This window comes from Scyliorhinus torazame, chromosome 9 (genome assembly GCF_047496885.1).
Source record: "Scyliorhinus torazame isolate Kashiwa2021f chromosome 9, sScyTor2.1, whole genome shotgun sequence".
NCBI classification, from domain to species: Eukaryota; Metazoa; Chordata; class Chondrichthyes; order Carcharhiniformes; family Scyliorhinidae; genus Scyliorhinus; species Scyliorhinus torazame.
In genome coordinates, this window is record NC_092715.1 from 228,857,531 (window position 1) to 228,883,273 (window position 25,743).

A 25,743-nucleotide genomic window follows, 5' to 3' on the forward strand; every position below is an offset into this window, starting at 1 on the left:
CTTACTAATGGGCTGGTTTATCTCAGTTGGCTAAACAGCTGGTTTGTGATGCTGATCTAGGCCAACAGCGTGGGTTCAATTCCTGTCCGGCTGATATTATTTGTGGTGACCTTCAGGTTAAATCACCACCAGTCAGCTCTCCCCCTCAAAGGGGAAAGCAGTCTATGGTCAACTGGGACTGTGGCGACTTTACCTTTACTAACATCACATATTGCAATCTATGTGACTGTAACCTTGGTAAACTATCCCTCTTTATCCTTGCCTTTGATACAGTGAACCACATCGTCCTCCGCCTTGTCATCCAGGGAATTGGCAAAAGCAAATTGAAGAATTAAAAGCTATTTTAGATACTCAGGTCCCTTACCTTTGATTCTTACCCCAATGCTTCATCTATACTTGCTGTTTAATCCGTGCTCTCCACACTGATCTCACCTTTTATGATGCTCTCATTCAGCTGCTCTGCTGCTTCACCGGACTCCTTAATTCCAGGCTCTCTGTTTATTGGGCTGTAATTTCCTTGGAGTGGCAGTCAGCGTCAGTTTGCCGCTCTGTATCCACTTACCTGCGCCACATTTCATCCACGCCTGACTTTCCTGACTCAGGCTGGGAAAGATCCAGGCAGCGCAGCTGCCCATGAGGTCCGGCGTCAAAGCCTAAATGACTCGAAGTGAAGGAGGACACGTCCTTTTTTTTATTGCGCTAGCTGCCGTAAAACTGGTAAGTTTAAAGGTCTGATTGAAATTGACAGGTCAGGGAGAAGGTAAGTGGATAGGATTTGTGAGATGGAGTATTGGAGGTCACAGGGGTGCGTGGGAGAGGTTAGACATCAGCAGGGAAGGTGGGGGTTCGGAGGTCAAAGGGGAATGGGGGCCGGAGGTCAGGGGGAGCTGGACATCTGAGGAAGTTTGGGGATGGGAGTCGGATTGGGGGTTTGGAGGGGTCCGACATTGGGGAGCCTGCCCGTGAATGGGTTCCAACTGTGTCAGTTAGAGGGGAAGGGCATGCAGCTGGGCTGGGGGTTATGTTGTGTATGAGAGTTGGGCCCGCAAGTTGGTAGAGGAATGGGCAGGGGCAGACCCATGTGTGTGGCTGTTTTCAAGTTGGAAAGAATCCCATGAGGTGTCAGGGGAGTGGTGGTGAGGCATACCATGGGGTATGATTAGTCAGGTGAGGCGGAGTGGGGAGTCCTGTGCAAGGATCAGTCTGGGTGTTTAAAATAGTTACGCAGAAGTTAGAAGACATTTCCCGGCATGTTCCTGTGAAGGGTAAGTATGACAAGTTTCGGGAACGAGGAATAATGTGAGCCGAATGAAAAAGAAAAAGGAAACATTCATAAGGTCCATAAGGCTGAGTGCAGGCCCTTGAAGAATATAAAGAAAGTAGGAGGGAACTTTGGCAAGGAGTTAGGAGGGCTAAAAGGGGTCATGAAAAGTCCTTGGCAAGCAGGATTAAGGAGAATCCTAAAACATTCTTTATGTATATAAAGAGCACGAGAGTAGCCAGGGAAAGGGTTGGCCCACTCAAGGACAGAGGAGGGAATCTATGTCTGGGGCCAGAGGAAATGGATGAGATACTAAATGAGTATTCACCAAAGAGAAGGGCTTGGTGGATGGGGGGGCCAGGGAAGGGTGTAAGATATTCTGGGTCTTGCATCACGGTAGCTCAGTGGAGGGCAGCATGTAGCACACTGGAGGGCAGCACTAGTGTCATGTGAGAGTACCTTTAAGAAATGGGTGTTTAAGAAATGTACCTTTAAGAAATGGGTGTTTGTCAATGATGTCAGAGTGTGGGTGGAGCTGGGCTGTCTGTCAGCCTTTTACTTTCGTTTTAGACTGTTTGCTGCAGGGTGTGTTTTAGTTTCGTTTTCAGAGCTAGATAGCTGCAGTCACAGCCAGAAGGTGTATGAGTTTCTCTCTCTGTAATCTAAAGACTTCAAATCGATTCTTTGGTGATTTAAAACTAATAACTGCTCTCTGTAGTGACTTGAACGTGATGTGCTTCTGTTTTAAAGATTTTTTTAAAGTCTTCTGGATGTTAAAAGGAAAGCTTAAAGGAATACTTAGTGTTGTATTCTTTGGGGGTTGTATTTGAATTGATGGTTGCTACGATGTTCACTGTTTGTTTTAAAAAGGTTAACTTGAGTTAATAGAATAAACATTGTTTTGCTTTAAAAAATACTTTTCCATTTCTGCTGTTCCACACCTGTAGAGTGGGCCATGTGCTCCCCATACCACAATCTATTAAAAGTTGTGGGTCAGGTAAACTCCATGATACACTTTGGGGTTCTCTAAACCCTGGCCCATAACAGTAGCACAGTGGTTAGCACAGTTCCTTCACAGCCACAGGGTCCCTGGTTCGATTCCCTGCTTGGGTCAGTGTCTGTGCGGAGTCTGCACGTTCTCCGTGTTTCTGCGTGGGTTTCCTCCGGGTGCTCCGGTTTCCTCCCACAGTTCAAAGATGTGCAGGTTAGGTGGATTGTCCATGATAAATTGACATTAGTGTCCAAAAAAGGTTAGATGGGGTTACTGGAATAGGCTGGAGGCATGGGCTTAATAGGGTGCTCTTTCCAACAGCCGGTGCAGACTCGATGGGCCGAATGGCCTCCTTCTGCACTGTAAATTCTATGATTCTATGTTGTTATCAAAAAGGAGGAGATGTCATGTGTCTTAAAAAGCATTAAGGCTTTCCGGGTGCGGCGATGACCAGCTAAGTCGCACATTTCGGCAGCTCCCGGTGGAACGGATTTTTGGGCTCTTAATAGGAGCCCCAACGGCAATTTTAACGGCTAAAAACAGTGCGGTAAACCAGAAGGGAATTCCCCCTGGACACAGATGGAAAAAGGAGAGGAAGGTGGCCAGATTGCGGAGGATCCTCTAGAGCAGCGGCAAGTAAAGCAAGCACAAAGCAAGATGGCGTCGGAAGGTGGCCGTCTAGTATGGGGCCCTGACCAACAAGAGTTCCTGCGGCGCTGTGTGGAAGAACTTAAAAAGGAGATGAAGAAGGAGCTGCTTGCCTCAATATTACAGGCGATTGAAGGGCTAAAGGAGGAACAAAAGACCCAGGAGCAGGAGCTTCGGGTCGTGGAGGCAAAGGCCGCTGATAATGAAGACGAAATACAGGGCCTGGTGGTGAAGACAGAGATGCACGAGGCACAACACAAAAGGTGTGTGGAAAGGCTGGAGGTGTTGGAGAATAATGCGAGGAGGAAGAATTTAAGGATTCTTGGTCTTCCCGAAGGTGCGGAGGGGGCGGACGTCGGGGCATATGTGAGCACGATGCTTCACTCGTTAATGGGATCGGAGGCCCCGATGGGTCCATTGGAGGTGGAGGGAGCTTATTGAGTTATGACGCGAAGACCGAGGGCTGGAGAAATACCTCGAGCCATAGTGGTGAGATTTCTCCGATTATAATGACAGAGAGATGGTCCTCAGATGGGCGAAGAAAACTCGGAACAGTAGGTGGGAGAACGCGGTGATCCGCGTATATCAAGATTGGAGTGCGGAGGTGGCGAGAAGGAGGGCGAGTTTCAATCGGGCCAAGGCGGTGCTTCACAAAAGGAAGGTCAAATTTGGAATGCTGCAACCGGCAAGACTGTGGGTCACACACCAAGGGAAGCACCACTACTTTGAGACGGCAGAAGAGGCGTGGACATTTATTGTGGAGGAGCAGCTGGAATAGGCGGGCCAGAAAAAGAACGTTTGGGACAAAGTGGTGGTGTGATTACGTGGGGTGAAGGGGGGGAAAAAGGGGGAAGGGATGATTTCTCAAGTTGTTAATCTTGCGACCCTGTAACTTTTCTCTCTTCCCCATGTCGTGGGGGAGGGGAGGGGGGGGGGGGGAAGGATGAGGAATTGTGGGCGCCGGCCATTAGGGGTGGGGCCAAGTGGGAAACGCGGGCTTTGTTCCCGCGCTATGGTAATCATGGCGGGAACAGGGAAGCAGGAAGGAGGGGGCCTCGCACAGTGGGGGCCGAGGTCACGGGGGGGAAGCCGATGTCAGCCAGAGTTTGCTGACTTCTGGGAACATGGGGGGTGCAATTACGCTAGAAGAGGATCTAGCGGGGAGGGGGGGGGAGGGATTAACTGGGTTGCTGCTGCTGGGGAGAAGGGGGAGCTGGTACGGGGTGGGGTGGTCGAGGCGGGAGGGCGCCGTCGGGGGGAGATACGGCTACGTGGGAACCGGGTGGGGAGCTGGATTAAAAAAGGGGATGGCTAGTCGACAAGGGGGGGGGTAAAGGGCCCCCCAACCCGGCTGATCACGTGGAACGTGAGAGGGCTGAACGGGCCGATTAAAAGCGCACGGGTACTCGCACACCTAAAGAAATTAAAGGCAGATGTGGTTATGTTGCAGGAGACGAATTTGAAACTGATAGACCAGGTCAGACTACGCAAAGGATGGGTGGGGCAGGTGTTTCATTCGGGGTTAGACGCAAAGAACAGGGGGGTGGCTATATTAGTGGGGAAACGGGTACTGTTTGAGGCAAAGACCATAGTGTTGGATAGCGGGGGTAGATACGTGATGGTGAGTGGCAGATTGCAAGGGGAGGCGGTGGTTCTAGTGAACGTATATGCCCCGAACTGGGATGATGCCAATTTTATGAGGCGAATGTTGGGACGTATCCCGGACCTAGAGGCGGGAAAGTTGGTAATGGGGGGAGACTTTAATACGGTGCTGGACCCAGGGCTGGACAGATCGAGGTCCAGGACCGGGAGGAGGCCGGCTGCAGCTAGGGTGCTCAAGGACTTTATGGAGCAGATGGGAGGAGTAGACCCCTGGAGATTTAGCAGGCCTAGGAGTAAGGAGTTCTCGTTTTTCTCCTATGTCCATAAAGTATATTCACGGATAGACTTTTTTGTATTGGGAAGGGCGCTGATCCCGAAGGTGACAGGGACGGAGTACACGGCAATAGCTATCTCGGACCACACTCCGCATTGGGTGGACCTGGAGATAGGGGAGGAAAAAGAACAGCACCCGCCCTGGAGAATGGACATGGGACTATTGGCAGATGAGGGGATATGTTTAAGGGTGAGGGGGTGTATTGAAAGGTACTTGGAGCTTAACGACAATGGGGAGGTTCAGGTGGGAGTGGTCTGGGAGGCGTTGAAGGCAGTGGTTAGAGGGGAGCTGATATCTATTAGGGCACATAAAGGAAAGCAGGAGGGTAGGGAAAGGGAGCGGTTGCTGAAAGAAAGCAGGAGGGTAGGGAAAGGGAGCGGTTGCTGAAAGAACTTTTGAGGGTGGACAGACAATATGCTGAGGCACCGGAGGAGGGACTGTACAGGGAAAGGCTACATGTAGAATTTGACTTGTTGACTACGGGTAATGCAGAGGCACAATGGAGGAAGGCACAAGGTGTACAGTATGAATATGGGGTGAAGGCGAGCCGGTTGTTGGCCCACCAACTGAGGAAGAGGGGAGCAGCGAGGGAGATAGGGGGGGTGAGAGACGAGGAGGGAGAGATGGAGCGGGGAGCGGAGAGAGTAAATGGGGTGTTCAAGGTATTCTACAAAAGATTATATAAAGCTCAGCCCCCGGAAGGGAAGGAGAGAATGATGTGCTTTCTGGATCAGCTGGAATTCCCTAAGGTGGAGGAGCAAGAGAGGGCGGGACTGGGAGCACAGATTGAGATGGAGGAGGTAGTGAAAGGGATTGGGAGCATGCAGGCGGGGAAGGCCCCGGGACCAGACGGATTCCCGGTGGAATTTTATAGGAAGTATATGGACTTGCTGGCCCCGCTTCTGACGAGAACCTTTAATGAGGCTAGGGAAAGAGGGCAGTTGCCCCCGACTATGTCAGAGGCAAAGATATCGCTCCTCCTAAAGAAGGAAAAAGACCCCCCGGGGTCAGATCGCCCCGCACCCCCCCCCCCCCAGGACCCCGGAGCCCGCCCACGCCGCCTGGTCCCGCCGGTAAATACCAGCTTTGATTTACGCCGGCGGGACAGGCAATTTCTAGGCGGGACTTCGGCCCATCCGGGCCGGAGAATTGAGCGGGGGGTCCCGCCAACCGGCGCGGCCCGATTCCCGCCCCCGCCCAATCTCCGGTACCGGAGACTTCGGCGGGGGCGGGATTCACGGCGGCCAACGGCCATTCTCCGACCCGGCCGGGGGGTCGGAGAATGACGCCCCTGTTCGTAGATGGGACGTTTGCGAGTCTGGGAGCGCTGACGGAAAAATATGGGTTGCCCCAAGGGAATGCATTTTGGTATATGCAACTGAGGGCTTTTGCGAGGCAACAGGTGAGGGAATTCCCGCAGCTCCCGACGCAGGAGGTGCAGGATAGAGTGATCTCGGAGACATGGGTGGGGGATGGTAGTTTGTCGGACATATACAGGGAAATGAGGGACGAGGGGGAGATCAGAGTAGATGAGCTGAAAGGGAAATGGGAAGAAGAGCTGGGGGAGGAGATTGAGGAGGGGCTGTGGGCTGATGCCTTACGTAGGGCAAACTCGTCGTCCTCGTGTGCCAGGCTAAGCCTGATACAATTCAAGGTTCTACACAGGGCGCATATGACTGGAGCACGGCTCAGTAAATTTTTCGGGGTAGAGGATAGGTGTGGGAGATGCTCGAGAAGCCCAGCGAATCACACCCATATGTTCTGGTCATGTCCGTCATTACAGGGGTTCTGGGTGGGGGTGGTGAAAGTGCTTTCGAAGGTGGTGAGGGTCCGGGTCGAGCCAAGCTGGGGGTTGGCTATATTCGGGGTTGCAGAAGAGCCGGGAGTGCAGGAGGCGAGAGAGGCTGATGTTTTGGCCTTTGCGTCCCTAGTAGCCCGGCGCAGGATATGGCTTATGTGGAAGGAAGCCAACCCCCCGGGCGTGGAGACCTGGATAAACGACATGGCAGGGTTTATAAAGTTAGAACGGATCAAGTTCGTATTAAGGGGTTCGGCTCAAGGGTTCACCAGGCGGTGGCAACCGTTCGTCAACTACCTCACAGAACGATAGAGGGAATGAAAAGAAAGAAAGACAACAGCAGCAACCCAGGGGGGAGGGGGGGGGGGAGGGGAGGAGGATCCGGGCGGGCTCTTAGGGATGTCATTGTATATGTATAGACATTTGTTATAGGTAATGTATATTGGACTGTTGGATTGTATTTTTGGAGAGTAACTATTTTTGACAAGGCAGCTGCCATTTAGTTTTGTTTTTGTTTCTGTTTATATATTATTTATTTATTTGTTTAAAACTGGCCACTGTTATTTATATTGCTTTATTGTTGCTTAAAAGAAAAACTATGTACTGTTATGTTTGGCCAAAAAATCTTGAATAAAATATATATTTTTTTAAAAAGCATTAAGGTAGATATGGCCCCAGGGCCTGATGGGATCTAGCCCAGATGGAGGCAAGTGAGGAAATTGCTGGGGTCTTGACCGAAACCTTTGTATCCTCATTGGCTACAGGTGAGGTCCCAGAGGACTGGAGAATAGCCAAAGTTGTTCATTTGTTTAAGAAAGGTAGCAGTGTTAATCCAGGAAATTATAGGCCGGTGAACCTTGACATTAGTTACAGGGAAGTTATTGGAAAATATTCTTAGGGACACGATTTACTCACATTTGGAAACAAATTGACTTATTAATGATGGGCAGCATGGTTTTGTGAAGGGGAGGTCATGTCTCACTAAATGGATTGAGTGAGTTTTTTAAGAAAGTAATGAAGATGATCGATGAAGGAAGGACAGTGGATGTTGTCCACTTGGATATATGTAAAGCCTTTCTGAAGGTCCCTTCGTGCAGACTGGTACAAAAGGTGCAGTCACATGGGATGAGAAGTGAGCTGGCAAGGTGGACACAGAACTGGCTAGGTCATAGAAGACCGAGAGTAGCCGTGAAAGGATGATTCTCTGAATTGAGGGCTGTGACTAGTGGTGTTCCGCAGGGATCAGTGCTGGAACCTTTGTTGTTCATAGTATATATAAATGATTTGGAGGTAAATGTAGCTGGTCTGATTTCTAAGTTTGCAGACGTCAAAGATTGGTGGAGTTGCGGATATTGAAGCGGATTGTCAGAGGATAGAGCAGGTATTCATTGGTTAGACCCTTGGGCAAAGAAATGGCAAATGGGGTTTAATCCAGACAAATGTGAAGTACTGCATTTTGGAATGTCTAATATAGGTGGGAAATATACACTAAATGGCAGAACCCATAGAAGTATTGACAGGCAGAGATATCTGGGCGTGCAGGTCCACAAATCCCTGAAAGTGACAAAGCAGGTAGTCAAGAAGGCATACGACATGCTTGCCTTTATTGGTCAGGGCATTGAATATAAAAATTGGCAAGTCATGCTGCAGCTGTACAGAACCTTAGTTAGGCCACATTTGGAATAGTGCTTACAATGCTGGCTGCCACACTACCAGAAAGATTTGGTTGCTTTGGTACAGAAGCGGTTTACCAGGATGTTGTCTGGCCCAGAGGGTATGAGTTATGAGGAGAGGTTGGATAAACTCGGATTGTTTTCACTGGAACGATTGAGGTTGAGGTTTACAAAATTATGAGTGTAATGGACAGAGTGGATAGTCAGAAGCTTTACCCAGGGTGGAAGAGTCAATTACTAGGGGACATAGGTTTAAGGTGCGAGGGGGAACATTTGGAGGAGATGTGCGAGGGAAGTTTTTGTACACAGAGGGCAGTGGGTGCCTGGAACTCGTTGCCAGAGTAGGTAGTAGAAGCAGGTATGATAGTGACGTTTAAGAGGCATCTTGACAAATCCATGAATAGGATGGAATAGAGGGATTCGGACCTCGGAAGTGCAGAATGTTTCAGTTTAGACTAGCATCATGATCGGCGCAGGCTTGGAGGACCAACGGCCCTGTTCCTGTGCTGTTCTTTTCTTTGCTCCTCATATCTCCTATCTTTCTCTGAGTAACTAATAGCTATTGAAATCGCTTTGTCAGATGGTTCCCAGTCCAATGCAATTGCCCAGAGGAAGTTAACGCTTCTGGACAATTGCTGTGCAAATGTCTACTTAGGAAGTTCTAAAAGGGATTGCCCAGCAAAGTTTTGGGTTCCCCTCCAAATCCAATGTTGCGGAGCCTGGACGTTTTGTGGTCCTTTAAGACAATTAATATATTTCCACAATTCCTAGTTCATTGGACTGCCCAAGCTTCAAAAGGCTAAAGAAAATTGCTTTAATGCTCACCAACCAATCACCTACGTGCTGCCATGTGACATCACTGCTTTTTTTCCAACTCCCCCTCTCTGCAGCACTCCTTTTATTTCAGCCTCGGACCCTGCTCTGGCCATCACATGCGGCTATTGGGCTGGTGTTGCCTCACCTCTGCCATCCCACCTCAGAACCCACTCTGACCATCGCTGCAGTTGCTGGCCACCCCTGCATATCTCTACTTTCCAAGCTTTGATTCTGCTCTCACTATTGCTGCTGCTGGTCCTGAGCATCAGGACATTGGTATATTATATCCGTACCTTTGTTCCTGTTGGGTATGTTTTTAATTTTTTTTAAACTCTGACCTCGGGGCTAAGTTGAAACTTTGCATGTAAATAAGTGCCAATTCTAGAACTAGAAATACAAATAGTCCAAGAAACTGTAAATGACTGTTGGTGTCAGTGATTGATTAAATGCAATCTTTCTAAATTATGGTGTGAATCCCATGTTGTCTTTATATTTTCATAAAAGCACAAAATGTAGTATTTTTAATGAACAATGTTGTGATAAATTCCTCTGGTTTTCTCTTTCAGACAGAGAATGCCTGGATTCCAGTCAGAATCAGGAATGCTTTTACCAACCAGCCTCCTAAAGCGAGTTTTATAGCTATGTTAATCCTTGAAGTGGATCAGTTTATTCTGACACCCTTAACCACACGTACACTGGATGGTGAAGATAGCGAGAGTCCCAAAGCCCAACTTGTGTTCAGTATCACCAAGCCACCTCCACAGGGTTTTATTACGCATTTAGATGATCACACCAAGTCAATTACATCATTTACCTGGACTGACCTCAATGAGCTGTTAATTGCATTTCAACCTCCAAACTGCAGTCATACTGAGAGGAGGGACTATGAGGTATGTGATGCAATATTATATCATGGAAAGAGTTCCAGAAAAGATTGAAGGAAAAAAGAGCATTTTCGAAAATGACAACTGTCTCTGTTGTTATGACACTCTGGGCTTGCGTGCGGTCAATTCCAGGCCCACTTGACCTGGAATCTCAGCACAGGTGAAATTAGATTTTATATTAATATTCATGGCTTTGGTTGAGTTAATTTGACTATAGTCACCAGGTTTGCAAAACTTAACCCCCAAGTAATTGTTAACAGTAATTATAATCTACAAAAATACAACTGGCTATCTACACTTGATTCCCAACCTTTCTGATCCCTCCCCCCCCCCCCCCCCCCCCCACTTTCTATCTCCCCCCCACTCTCTCTCTATATATATATATATATATATATATATATATACACACACACATACAAACAACACAGAGGGAAAAGGGCAGCTGAGAGCTAAAGAAAATATAATAAACAAAAGGATAAGGTCCTTGATTCAGATGGACATCTTCTAGTTTGTTTTTTTCTCAAGGTTAGGTCTACAGTTAGGATATTTATTTTCCTTCAGCTTGTATTTTCTTTTCCTTCAGCTTGTAATTATTATTATTATTATTAATGATCTTCACTGCAGACTGAGAGACAGCAGGCCACCTGCAGCAGGGGAGGGAGAAAACACATATCCACTTCCTTCAAGGATCGAGAGGCTTCTGTCAGGTTGTCGCCAAAAAGCAACCTGGCTGGAACCAATTGCTGACAATTGTCAGGCAGAACACTGTCCAGGGCCAACCCATCGGTTGCCAGTTAGCCAATTGAACAGACTTCCTCCAAACCGGTTCCTAAGATTCACTTGGTGCGAAGGAGTCTGGTTTCCCTTCTCCAAAATACAAAACCATTCAAAAGCCTGAAATACATACTTAAATACTTAATCAAAATTTAGCATACACCATCTAAACACCTTTTAAACTTGCCTGTTAACGGTTCCCAAATCGACAGTAGTTTCTCCCATGATTCACGTCTCCTGCAAAAGTTGGTCTGACTCCATATAAATTGCAGGACAACTGAAATTCCCACCCCCACAGTGAACCTGGCAACACCAGGAGTACTAATGTGAGATTTGAGTTTTCTATTCACACCCTTATCCCTTGCAAGAAATGCGAATAAGAGTGGGAATCCCAGAATCGACTCCACCATTTTTAAAGCCCTTCACCACTATTCCTGGACTGAGGCACGAAGATCGCTCCTTCTGTCTCTAGAGTCCAACTCCACATGCGCCTGTTCATTCTTTGCCTGTTCTGTAATGACCTGATTTATTCGTACACAAACTCTTAGTTATCAAACATTAAAATCCATAAAAGATGGAGGAGATGGTCTGATGGCGTTTTTGAAAGGAAAGCTATCAAAAAGATTGTGCCAGATTTAGGTATAAAGTATAAAATAGTCACTATTAGATCCAAGAGAGAATTCAGTACATGCGTTTGGGGGCTGGTTTAGCTCAGTGGGGACTCAGAATTCTGAATTCTCCCTCTGTGTACCTGAACAAGTGCCGGAATGTGGCAACTAGGGGCTTTTCACAGTAACTTCATTGCAGTGTTAATGTAAGCCTACATGTGACAATAAAAAGAAAAGATTATTAATTTGGAACTCATGACCAGATTAAGTTGTTGATGCACATAGCAGATATGAATTTAAGTAGAAACTAGTCAAACACATGACAAAGAAAGGAATAGAATGACATTTTAATCAGCTTCAATGAAGAAGAATGGAAGGAACATAAACACTGGGCAGGACATGTCAGGCCAAATTGAGCTGTAAACACTAACTGAATATGTAAATGGGTGTTCGTACATTCTGCTGTATGGTTACAACATTGAGGGTTTAATGCTTAAAATCATTGATGGCTACGTTTTCCTCTATTTGAGAAGAAGCGAATTTACGGGTGGGATTCTCCGTCCCGCTGCACCCATTTTCTGGTTCAATATGCCCCCGCCGGCAGCAGGATCCTGCATCCTGGCAGCCAGCTAATGAGATTTCCCATTGTGGGCACCCCCACGCCGTCGGGAAATCTGCAAGTGTGAGTGCGCTGCCGGCGAAGTGGAGGATCCCGCCAACAGAGAATCCAGCTGAACTTCTTTGATTGAAATTTATCACCCAAAACTGAAAAATGGACCCATTACATTTAGAAATTTAAAATTCCTTTGAATATGATCTAATTGATGCAAATGAAGCAAAGAAGCCAATAATTGAAGTTGTGAACCAGTATGCAAATGTGACTATGCAATTTTTGGAAAATTGTCTTCTGATTTTAAAAAAATGTACATTTTCTTGATCAGATTGATTGGTAACTACTATGATAACATATGTATATGTTTGTTGAGATTGATGATTCCTGATAATGCACATCAGGTGACATGAACTTTGTTTTATTTTTCATTGGATGTTGCACATCCCTAAATGTCCTAAATGAGAAGGTGGGGGTGAGCCACCTTCTTAAACAGTTACAGTCCATCTGGTGTAGGTACACCCAAAGTGCTGTTAGGAAGGGAGCTCCATGATTTTGATTTGGGGCAGTGAAGGAACGATGATATAATTCCAAGGCAGGATGGTACGTAGCTTGGAAGGGAAATCTGCAGGTGGTGGTGTTCTCATGCATCTGCTGCCCTTGTCCTTCTAGGTAGTAGAGGTCATGGGTTTGGACGGCACTGTCAAAGGAGCCTTACTGAGTTCCTGTAGTGCATCCTACATGTTGTGCTTCCATTGTGCATCGGTGATGGAGGAGTTTAAAGTGGAGAATGCAGTGGCAATCAAATGGGTTGCTTTGCCCTGGATGATGTAAAGCTTCTTGAGCGTTGTTGGAGCTGCACTCATCCAGGCAAGTAGAGCGTGTTCCATTACACTCCTGACTTGTAGGTGGTGGACTGGCTTTGAGGAGTTAGAACATTCACCACAGAATTCCCAGCCTCTGATCTTTTCCTCCAGCAATGGCTAATCTAATGGCAATCCTCATCATATTGATAATGGGGATTCAGCATTGGGAATGCCACATTGAAGAAAGGTGGTTAGAGTCTGTCTCGTTGGAGGTGGTCATTGCCTGGCATTTGTGTGGCGCAAACGTTATTTGCCACATGTCAGCCCAAGCCTGAATGTTGCACATGGACACTGATTGCTTCTGTATCTGAGTCATCACACATGCTAAACATTGTGCCATCATCAGCAAAAACATCATTTTGGAAATTATGACTGAGGGAAGGTCATTGATGAAACAGGTGAATATGGTTGGGCCTAGGTTCCCTGAAGAGTTCCTGCAACAATGTCCTTTGTGCTAGGTATTGTTATGATATTCAAACACACACATCATGATAGACACACCAACAGACAAATCAGAACACACACCACCACAACCAATCACAGAAAGATATAAAAGCACAAACACGACACGTGGTGGTCAGTATTAGCTGGAGAGGAGGACCAGGACAGACCTGCTACACGACACACTCAGGGAGACAGCACGTGCAGAGTATCCAGAACGAATTGTATTATAAGAGTTAAAATAAAATAGAGTTGTACCACATACAACTGTGTTGGCTCATCTGTGCACCAGAGCACCCAACACCACATGGTCCAGGAGTGGATCGATACCTGCCGGCATACCTCAGTGTACACAGACAACCAACAGTGCCCAGGCAAAATGATAGAGCTCCCGGTTCCGCAGCCGCTCCAGTGCTACGGCGATCTCCGCGAAAACTGGCGGCGATTCCGGCAATGGTTCGAATTGTTCCTGGTGGCAGCTGAACTCCAAGACCTGGATGATAGCGAAAAAATTGAATTTCTCCTCACCATCGCCGGTGCAAGGGCAAGAGAAATATTCACAAGGTTCAGGTTCTTCAGGAGGCAGCAAAGGTACGATTACCAGGCAGTCCTGGACAAATTCTCCAAGTACTGTGAAGAAAACGCAATCCAATTGGCAAGTAAAGGTAAGAAAAGCTGCAGTACTCACCTCGTGGCCGGGATCCCGGAGCCCGAATTCCCAGAGGCCGAAATCCCGGGCCTGAGAGAGGGCTGGGTCGAGGTTGGCGGCCATCTTGCTAAAGGTATCACGCTAGCACAGTTGCGCGAGCAGTGCGCAGAACCGGAAGTTTCGTTTGCGCATGCGCGAGATGCTGCGCATGCGCAGTCAAGAAAACGGCCATCGGTAAAGGAACAGCGATCTGAGCATGCGCAGTCGCTTCCTACGTGCTATATACCGAGCGTCAGGATGTCAGAGGCCCCAGACTGCACCAATTTAAAGGGGAAACGTCCCAAATCCAATTTAAAAGGGAAACGTCCCAAATCAAAAAAACAAAAATCTGTTAAAGCTGTAAAACAACCGCAAATTGACCCAGGAGATGAATTTGACCTCCAAAGAACCCTCCGACAAGCAGTTACCTACGCACAAGCCGATGATTCCGACCTCGAATACTTCGATGACGATCTTTACAGTGTTTCCGGACCTCACGAGCCCAATGATAGCTCCGTGGTCCTATACGACTGTGACTCGGACGAACCTTTCGTGTTGCACATTGGCGGCCCCCACATTGAATCCGACGCAGATGCGGATTCATCTTTCGGATTTGAGGATCTTCAATTCAGCAGATATGACGTCCCAACTTATCAGTACCGGATGATGCTGCAGCCTGACATTAACAGACAGGGAGCGGTGCAAGCACACGGAGAGCGCCCTGCTGCCACACAGAGCGTGGTCCACGTCCCGCTCAACGTTCCCGACTCTATGAAAGAAGACATGCAAGACTCCAGAGCGCAGTCCTCGCATGAACCAGAAGTGACTCCAGTGTCACAAGCCTCCACAGCAAGCTCGTGGACAGACTCCACAATTGCAGAAACGCAAGACTCCAGAGCGCAGTCCTTGCACGAACAAGAAGTGACTCCAGTGTCACAAGCCTCCACAGAGAGCTCGTGGACAGCCTCCACGATAGAAGCAACGCAAGACTCCAGAGCGCAGTCCTTGCATGAACAAGACCATGAGGGTCTAGCAACCTCTCCTGACCAACCAGCGGCAGACGATGCAAGTCTGCCATGCTCACGTGAACAGCAAGAAGGCTATAACAGCCTACCATGCTCCACTACACAGCAGCACGACCATGACGGTCTCTCATGCTACAATGAAGGGCACAGCGCTGAAGACTGTTCCAGCCCAACTGAAGACAAGCCAAAGGAATCGCCTCTTCCAAGCCCGAAGAAAAAAGGTTTATGCGCTGACCTTCAGGATCATTATAGCCGAACAGAGATTAATAATGCTGCACGGTCACAGAAGGATGCTGAGGATTTGCTAAAGAAATTAATTGAATGTTTAACTTGCAAGGAGCAGACTGAGAATTGCCAGTGTTTTAGTACAGATCGAAAAAATGGACAAGACATTGATCCTCAGGTAATGGAAATAACACAACCTGAATCATATCTACAGCAGGGACAAATGTCTCCCTTCAACACAACGCCGCAAAGTCCCAACTTCGGAGACCAGCAGTTAGTCAGTAATGACTCTTCAAACCTTGAGGGGAACATTAATTGCATTGAACCTATACATACTCCACTGATAAATGAGCAGAACATTGGAGCAAGAATCCTGAGGACACCGACATCGAGTAGCCAGATAACGAATTAAAAACCCGCAGCAGTTTCAAGTGAACCAAGTGTGCTTTCCACTAATGGTGAAGATGCAGATAAGGTCGACCCGATTATCCATTGTACCACACTAACCCCAGTGATTAAGCAGTTATGTATGGGGAGTATAATGTGGGCAATTGAGAACAGTAAAAGAGAGACTGTGACCATGCCAGTCCCAACAAAATCAGACCCAGAGACCATGAAGGCATGTACATTAGACAAAGATACATATGAGGTACCTGAGAAGAAAAGTGAAACGGAATGTTCTTTGGAAAATAGTACAATGTCGATAGAAACATTGGATCCTATATTCGAGACCATACATATGGGAGAATTTGGGGGTAATAAACAAGGTTCTGCAATGTCTGGGGGAAGATTTAAAATTCCAAAGAAGAAAAGCCCAAATGAAGGACAACGGCAAGACAATGACAGTCCACCGACATGGTGTGCACCACCAGATGAAAACTCTGACAATTTACCCAACCCTAGTGAACAGCAAGCTGCTAATGAGGATCTATCCACTGGATGTGAGACGAGTGACGACAGCATCCCACTTCCCATGCAAAAGGTGCAAGGTGACAGACCTCGCCTAGTGCGTACCGAGGCACTCGACGATCACGGACCACTGACGACTGCGGTGGCGGCGCACCGCTTCCACCCTCGATGGCTCGAGCCTCTCCACTGGTTGGTGCATTCCTGCATGTTCCGACTCCAGAAGTGCAGCTTCAGGGAATCTCGGCTGCCTCCAGTGAACCTGTTGGGACTCCGGACGGGGAGCATCGACGGAAGGCAGACCGGACTCCAGATGGGGAGCAGCCAAGCGTCGACTCTGATTCGCGCACGCCAGACCTTGCTCCGGACGGGCGGTGTCGCGGCCTCGGTGATGGCACGCTCAGGGTGACGGCGGATGCCACGGCGACAGGGAATGGATCGCGTGGCAGTCCCACTGGGTCGGCAGTGGCGACCAGCACTGGCGGTCCAAGATGGACACACCAATTCGTGCCATCGCCAGACGTTGATGCGAGCAACAATTCTCTCTCCAAGGCGACATGCTTCGACGTTTCTCTGCGAAGTCGCCCTTCCGGCACAGCAGGTGGCTGGAACCAGCGTGCACGGTCTCGGCCAACTTCCACATCTGGCACAGTCATCGCCTTGCATGATATTAGTGATGGTGCTACTTCGATGGCAACGACCCATCGGCTACAAGATGCCGTCCACCACAAACATAAAAAGAATAAAGACGCCACCTTGTTCCTGGCATGCAGGGCGGATGGATTGGTGCGTAGGCGCAATCAGCGAGCTTTGCGCCGCCTTCCACGCTCGCAACTGAACCGTACGCACACGCCGGATCCTCCACTGGTTCCCAAGGATGACTTCGTGGAGATGCCACGGATCATGCCCCTTCCATCGCCACCAGAACCAAACCACAGCCAAGGCAACACTAACAAAGATGTTGAATGTTATATTTGCACGAATGAAAAACCAAGCACTGCACGAAGTACAACAAATGGAAAAGTAGTGACTTCGGCAACAGCATCACCTCCAACAGTCCAAGGTGAACCAGTGTGAACCCAAATCTCCACAGCTGAACCGGCTTGAGGACCAGCCTATTCTTGAGGCGGTCACCCATTAGACTGGACTTATAACGCTGTTCATACGTTCAAAAAGTCAAACACTTCTGTATTATAACCTGTTGTTGTTCATCGTTCCAGATACCGTCTGACCGGACCAGTGTTCAAGTTGTTTTTTTTCTCGCATTCATGTTTTGTTATGGTACAAACTTGTTAGTGTGACGCACCCGACATCGCCCCATGTAAATAGTTACGTCATATACACACGCTGTACACAACACACACACACACTTTTAGATGCACTCACGACACGATTATATTTATAACCACGTAGGCACATATCTTTGTAAAAAGGGGGGATGTCATGATATTCAAACACACACATCATGATAGACACACCAACAGACAAATCAGAACACACACCACCACAACCAATCACAGAAAGATATTAAAGCACAAACACGACACCTGGTGGTCAGTATTAGCTGGAGAGGAGGACCAGGACAGACCTGCTACACGACACACTCAGGGAGACAGCACGTGCAGAGTATCCAGAACGAACTATTATAAGAGTTAAAATAAAATAGAGTTGTACCACATACAACTGTGTTGGCTCATCTGTGCACCAGAGCACCCAACACCACAGGTATGACTCCAACCAGTGGAGAGCTCCCCCGATTCCCATTGACACCGGTTTTGCTTGAAACTGCACTTGGTCAAATGCTGCGTTGACGTCAAGGGCAATCACTCTCACCTCAGCTCATTTGTCCATGTTCGGACCAAGGCTATAACAAGATCAGGAACTGAGTAGCTGTGGCGGATTCCAAACTAAGTATTGGTGAGCAGGTTAGTGTCCTGCAAGTGCCTCTTGATAGCACTGTCGATGACACCTTTAATCAATTTGCTTCAATCGAGAGTAGACTGAAGGGCCAGGGTGGTTTCATCCCTGTACCTGGGCAATTTTCTACATTGTCGGGTAGATGACATTGTTGTAGCTCTAGTTGTAGCCGTTCTAACCAGCTCTGAGCCGGCGGGACCTCAGCGTTGAAGGGTCGGGTGGTGGCGGGGGGGGGGGGGGGTGGGGGGGCGGGGGAGGTCCGACCCCGGGGGAGGCCTCCGATGTGGCCTGGCCCGCGGTCGGGACCCACCTATCGGCGGGCTGGCCTCGCTGTCTCCCGGCCTCCTTTCTACCGCGCCGGCACCTGTGCTCCTGAGCCATGTTGGGTCGGGGTTATTTGCCGAAAGAAGACTTTATATTTGTGGCCAGTCTCTTTCTTTGCTTCTTTTATTGCTTTCTTCACTTCCACTTCTACTCTGAATTTTCCATATTCATTCATCCAGGATTCTGGATTACCAAACTGACTCTGTCACATGCAGCCTTGTTCTGCTTCATCTTACTGTAATGGATTGGCATCCAGGGAGTTCTGGCTTTGTTTGTCCTGCTTTTCTGTCATGGAAACGCACTGGGTATTTACCCGAACCATCACCTCTTTAAAGGCGGTCCAATATTCCGTTACAGTTTCGCTTGCTCATAGAACATAGAACATACAGCGCAGAAGGAGGCCATTCGGCCCATCGTGTCTGCACAGACCCACTTAAGCCCTCACTTCCACCCGATCCCCGTAACCCAGTAACCCCTCCTATCCTTTTTTGGTCACTAAGGGCAATTTAGCATGGCCAATCCACCTAACCTGCACGTCTTTGGACTGTGGGAGAAAACCGGAGCACCCGGAGGAAACCCACACAATCACGGGGAGAACGTGCAGACTCCGCACAGACAGTGACCCAGCAGGGAACTGAACCTGGGACCCTGGCGCTGTGAAGCCACAGTGCTAATCACTTGTGCTCCCGTGCTGCCCGTCTATGATCCCAATTTCTCTCGGTCAGAACTGTTCTCAACCCATAAAAGTAGTTAATTATTTTTACTTTGGGTTGCTCCTTGTCTATTTACTTTTTAAAATTAATTTACCGGATGTGGGCGTCACTGGTTAGGCCAGCATTTACTGTCATAGAATTTCATAGAATTTACAGTGCAGAAGGAGGCCATTCGGCCCATCGAGTCTGCACCGGCTCTTGGAAAGAGCACCCTACTCAAGCCCACACCACCCTATCCCCATAACCCAGTAACCCCACTCAACCGACACTAAGGGCAATTTAGCATGGCCAATCCACCTAACCTGCACACCTTTGGACTGTGGGAGGAAACCGGAGCACCCGGAGGAAACCCACGCACACACGGGGAGAACGTGCAGACTCCACACAGACAGTGACCCAGCCGGGAATCGAACCTGGGACCCTGGAGCTGTGAAGCAATTGCGCTAACCGCTATGCTACCGTGCTGCCCATCCCTAGTTGTCCTTCAGAAGGTGGTGGTGAGTTGCCATCTTGAACCGCTGCACTCCTTGAGGTGTAGCTACACAAACTGTGCTGTTAGGGAGGGAGTTCCAGGATGTTGCCCCAGCAACAGTGAAGGAATAGCAATATATTTCCAAGTTAGGGTGGTAAGTGACTTGGAGAGGAACCTCCAGGAGGTGGGGTTCCCAGGTATCTGCTGCTCTTATCCTTATAGATGGTTGTGGGTTTGGACGGTGCTGTCTGAGGAACCTTGGTGAGTTACTGCAGTGTATCTTGTAGATGGTATACATGGCTTCCACTGCTCGTCCGTGATGGAGGGTTTGAATGTTTGTGGAAATGTTGGCTGATCTATTCCTCATGATACAATGATCGCTGTCGACTAACTGTTCCCATACTGACACTTGTTCAGCTTTTCCTGCCAGATTTCCCAGAATTGGACTCAACAATGCCTCCTCCTTCATTGGGCCAAAACCAGAAAGTTCTGGAAAATTCTCCCGAGCATACTTTGGAAACTTTTCTCTCTGTGCCATTTACACTAGTGCCATCCCAGCCTCTGAGGTTGTATAAGGCTCTGTTCGGACCTCATTTGGAGTATTGTGAGCAGTTTTGGGCCCCATATCTAAGGAAGGATGTGCTGGCCTTGGAAAGGGTCCAGAGGAGGTTCACAAGAATGATCACTGGAATGAAGAGCTTGTCATATGAGGAGCAGTTGAGGACTCTGGATCTGTACTCATTAGAGTTTAGAAGGATGAGGGGGAATCTTATTGGATCTTACAGAATACTAAAAAGTCTAGATAGAATGGATGTGGAGAGGATGTTTCCACTAGTAGGATAAGCTAGAACCCGAGGCCACAACCTCAGACTGAAGGGATGATCTTTTAAAACTGAGATGAGGTATTTCATCAGCCAGAGGGTGGTGAATCTGTGGAGCTCTTTGCCGCAGAAGGCTGTTGAGGTCAAATTACTGAGTTTCTTTAAGACAGAAATAGATAGATTCTTGATTAATAAGGAGATCAGGGATTATGGGGAGAAGGCAGGAGAAAGGGAATGAGAAACATATCAGCCATGATTGAATGGCGGAACAGACTCGATGGGCTGAACGGCCTAAATCTGCTCCTATGTCTTATGGTCGTATGATCTTAATTGCACTGTCCTCATCTACACACCCAAACACCTCCATGAAAAAAAATCAATCAAATTTGTTCGACATTATCCTCCCTTGACAAAGCAATGCTGACTGTCCTTGGTTAATCCTTGCCTCTCCAAGTGGGGATTAATTCACTTTCTCAGAATTTCTTCCAACAATTTTCCTACTGGTAATTACCTGGTTCTTCCCGTCTTTCCTTCTTGAACAGTGGGATCACATTAGCTGTCCTCTGGCACCTCACCTCTGGCTGGAGAGAATTGGAATAAAAAATGAATAAATTTAAAGTATCCAGTACATTTTTATTTCCAATTAAGGGAAAATTTAGCTTGGCAAATCCACCTAGGTCCTCGTGCAAACCACTGCATCACCATGCTGCCCGAGAAGTAGAAAATTAACATCCGAGCCCCTGCAATCTCCTCTCTTGCCTCACACAACAGTTTAGGATACATTTAACCTTGGCCTGGGGAATATCCACTTTTAAGCCTGCTAAAATGATGAACAGCTCCTGTCTTTCGGTTAATATGTTCACTAATATCACAGTCCCCCTCCCTGCTTTCTATACCCACATCATCCATCTCCATAGTGAACACAGATGCAAAATACTAATTTACAACCTCACCTATGCCTTTTAGCTCCACACACAGATTGCCATTTTGGTCCCTGATCGGTTCGACCATTTCCCTAGTTACCTTTTGCCCTTATTATGTTCTGTGTTATGGCCGTGGTAAAGATCAACACAGAACATCTTGTTCTTTGACTAGTAAGTTAATATATTGACAAGATGAACCAGTGGTAAGATAACCAATGAACTATAATACAAACGGTAACTAATAATTGAATTCAGTGAATTCTCGTGGAGCTACTTCTAGTGCGACTGTACTTCAATACGACTTACTACCAACTGCCGATTCTCTCCAGTCACATGGTGGATCTCTATCACCACCTGCTGGTCGGAAATCGTACTAATAACTATATACATTGATAGATAACTATACATTGATGTGCACATTCATATCACCACAGTATAGTTATAAAACACCTTGTGATTTTCCTTTATTTTCCCCACCTGTGTTTTTCATGCCCTTTCTGCACTCTCCAATTTTCCTTTTTGAATAACTCCCACTGCTCTAATGTGAAATTTCCTACAAATTGTTGCTCCCAGTCCACTTTGGCCAGATGTTGACTCACCTTATTAAAATTAGTCTTCCCCAATTCAGAACCTTTATTTCTGGTCCATCTTTGTCCTTTTCCATAACTACCTTAAATGTTACTGAGTTATGGTGACTATCACCAAAATGCTCCTCCACTGACAATTCTACCACCTGCCTGGCTTCATTCCCTAAACCTAGGTCAAGTACCACTACCTCTCTTGTTGGACTTTCTTTGTGCTGGCTCAAAAATCTCTCCTGGATGCACTTTAAATATTCTAAGCCTTTCACACTCTGACTCTCCCAATTAATATTGGGGAAGTTGAAATCATCGACTTTTATTATCGTATTGTTTTACAATTCTCTGAGATTTGCCTACATATCTGCTCTCTTATCTCTCCCTGGCTGTTTGGGGGGCCTCCAGTGCACTTCCAGGAACGTGTTTGCTCCTTTATTATTTTTAAGTTCCACAAACTGGAACCAATGTTCTCGGGGGGGTGTTTGCTAGTGCAGTTGGGGAGGGTTTAAACTAATGTGCCAGGGGGATGGGAACCGATGTAGGAAGTCAGTGGGGACAGAAACAAAAGGCAAGAAGGGAGAGTGTGTAAAGCATGACCAGAGAAAGCAGGGCAGAGAGCAAGGAAGGTCTACATTAAACTGCATTTATTTCAATGCAAGGGGCCTGACGGGCAAAGCGGATGAACTCAGGGCATGGACGGGCGCATGGGACTGGGATATTATAGCTATGACTGAAACATGGCTAAGGGAGGGGCAGGACTGGCAGCTCAATGTTCTGGGGTACAGATGCTATAGAAAGGATAGAACAGGAGGTAAGAGAGGAGGGGGAGTGGCGTTTTTGATTAGGGAGAACATCACGGCAGTACTTAGAGGGGATATATCCGAGGGTTCACCCACTGAGTCTATATGGGTGGAACTGAAAAATAAGAAGGGAGAGATCACCTTGGTAGGACTGTACTACAGGCCCCCAAATAGTCAGCGGGAAATTGAGGAGCAAATATGTAAGGAGATTACAGATAGCTGCAAGAATAATAGGGTGGTAGTAGTAGGGGACTTTAACTTTCCCAACATTGACTGGGACAGCCATAGCATTAGGGGCTTGGATGGAGGGAAATTTGTTGAGTGTATTCAGGAGGAATTTCTCATTCAGTATGTGGATGGACCGACTAGAGAGGAGGCAAAACTTGACCTCGTCTTGGGAAATAAGGAAGGGCAAGTGACAGAAGTGCTAGTGAGGGATCACTTTGGGACAAGTGACCATAATTCCATTAGTTTTAAGATAGCTATGGAGAATGATAGGTCTGGCCCAAGAGTTAAAATTCTTAATTGGGGCAAGGCCAATTTTGATGGTATCAGACAGGAACTTGCAGAGGTAGATTGGGGGAGACTATTGGCAGACAAAGGGACGGCTGGTAAATGGGAGGCTTTTAAAAATGTGTTAACCAGGGTGCAGGGTAAGCACATTCCCTTTAGAGTGAAGGGCAAGGCTGGTAGAAGTAGGGAACCCTGGATGACTCGAGATATTGAGACTCTGGTCAAAAAGAAGAAGGAGGCATATGACGTACATAAGCAACTGGGATCAAGTAGATCCCTTGAAGAGTATAGAGATTGTCGAAATAGAGTTAAGAGGGAAATCAGGAGGGCAAAAAGGGGACATGAAATTGCTTTGGCAAATAATGCAAGGGAGAATCCAAAGAGATTCTACAGATACATAAAGGGGAAAAGAGTAACTCGGGACAGAGTCGGGCCTCTTAAGGATCAACAAGGACATCTATGTGCAGAGCCACAAGAGTTGGGTGAGATCCTGAATGAATATTTCTCATCGGTATTCACGGTGGAGAAAGGCATGGATGTTAGGAAACTAAGGGAAATAAATAGTGATGTCTTGAGAAGTGTGCATATTACAGAGGAGGAGGTGCTGGAAGTCTTAAAGCGCATCAAGGTAGATAAATCCCCGGGACCTGATGAAATGTATCCCAGGATGTTGTGGGAGGCTAGGGAGGAAATTGCGGGTCCCCTAACCGAGATATTTGAATCATCGGCAGCCACAGGTGAGGTGCCTGAAGATTGGAGAGTGGCGAATGTTGTGCCCTTGTTTAAGAAGGGCAGCAGGGAAAAGCCTGGGAACTACAGACCGGTGAGCCTAACGTCTGTAGTAGGTAAGTTGCTAGAAGGTATTCTGAGAGACAGGATCTACAAGCATTTAGAGAGGCAAGGACTGATTCGGGGCAGTCAGCATGGCTTTGTGCGTGGAAAATCATGTCTCACAAATTTGATTGAGTTTTGTGAGGGAGTGACCAAGAAGGTAGATGAGGGCAGTGCAGTAGACGTTGTCTACATGGACTATAGCAAAGCCTTTGACAAGGTACCGCATGGTAGGTTGTTGCAGAAGGTTAAAGCTCACGGGATCCAGGGTGAGGTTGCCAATTGGATTCAAAATTGGCTGGACGACAGAAGGCAGAAGGGTGGTTGTAGAGGGTTGTTTTTCAAACTGGAGGCCTGTGACCAGTGGTGTGCCTCAGGGATCGGTGCTGGGTCCACTGTTATTTGTGATTTATATTAATGATTTGGATGAGAATTTAGGAGGCATGGTTAGTAAGTTTGCAGATGACACCAAGATTGGTGGCACAGTGGATAGTGAAGAAGGTTATCTAGGATTGCAACGGGATCTTGATCAATTAGGCCAGTGCGCCGACGAATGGCAGATGGAGTTTAATTTAGATAAATGTGAGGTGATGCATTTTGGCAGATCGAATCAGGCCAGGACCTACTCAGTTAATGGTATGGCGTTGGGGAGAGTTGTAGAACAAAGAGATCAAGGAGTACAGGTTCATAGCTCCTTGAAGGTGGAGTCACAGGTGCACAGGGTGGTGAAGAAGGCATTCGGCATGCTTGGTTTCATTGGTCAGAACATTGAATACAGGAGTTGGGACGTCTTGTTGAAGTTGTACAAGACATTGGTACGGCCACACTTGGTATACTGTGTGCAGTTCTGGTCACCCTATTATAGAAAGGATATTATTAAACTAGAAAGAGTGCAGAAAAGATTTACTAGGATGTTACCGGGACTTGTTGGTTTGAGTTATAAGGAGAGGCTGGATAGACTGGGACTTTACCTAAAACTACAATCCAGGTTCCCATGCCCCTGCTGTATTAGTTTAAACCCCCCCCAAAGAGCACTAACAAATCTCCCCCCCAGGATATTTGTGCCCCTCAGGTTCAGATGTAGACCATCCTGTCTGTAGTAGTCCCACCTTCCCCAGAAAGAGCCCCAGTTATCCAGAAATCTGAATCCCTCCCGCCTGCACCATCCCTGTAGCCACGTGTTTAATTGCTCTCTCTCCCTATTCCTCATCTCACTATCACGTGGCACGGGCAACAACCCAGAGATAACAACTCTGTTTGTTCTAGTTCTGAGCTTCCATCCTAGCTCCCTGAAAGCCTGCCTGACATCCTTGTCCCCTTTCCTACCTATGTCGTTAGTGCCAATGTGGACCACGACTTGGGGCTGCTCCCCCTCCCCCTAAGGACCCGGAAAACACGATCCGAGACATCACGTACCCTTGCACCTGGGAGGCAACATACCAAACGTGCGTCTCTCACGCTCCCACAAAATCTCCTATCTGTGCCCCTGACTATCGAGTCCCCAATTACTAATGCTCTGCTCCTCTCCCCCCTTCCCTTCTGAGCAACAGGGACAGACTACGTGCCAGAGGCCCGTACCCCATGTCTTACCCCTGGTAAGTCCCCCCCCCCCACAAGTATCCAAAGCGGTATACTTGTTTCTCAGGGGAACGACCGCAGGGGATCCCTGCACTGACTGCTTCTTCCCAGTCCCTCTTACAG

General features: G+C 47.7%; 1 protein-coding gene across 7 annotated transcripts in view; it reads left to right on the forward strand.

Moving 5' to 3' along the window:
- Positions 1 to 25,743, forward strand: part of frem1a (Fras1 related extracellular matrix 1a) — a 765,391-nt gene that overhangs the window by 294,312 nt on the left and 445,336 nt on the right. For all 7 annotated transcript variants that reach the window (XM_072517132.1, XM_072517134.1, XM_072517136.1 and 4 more), the window contains one exon: positions 9,690 to 10,013. In XM_072517132.1, coding sequence (XP_072373233.1) covers positions 9,690 to 10,013 — 324 coding nt within the window. The remainder of the gene's footprint in view (positions 1 to 9,689; positions 10,014 to 25,743) is intronic.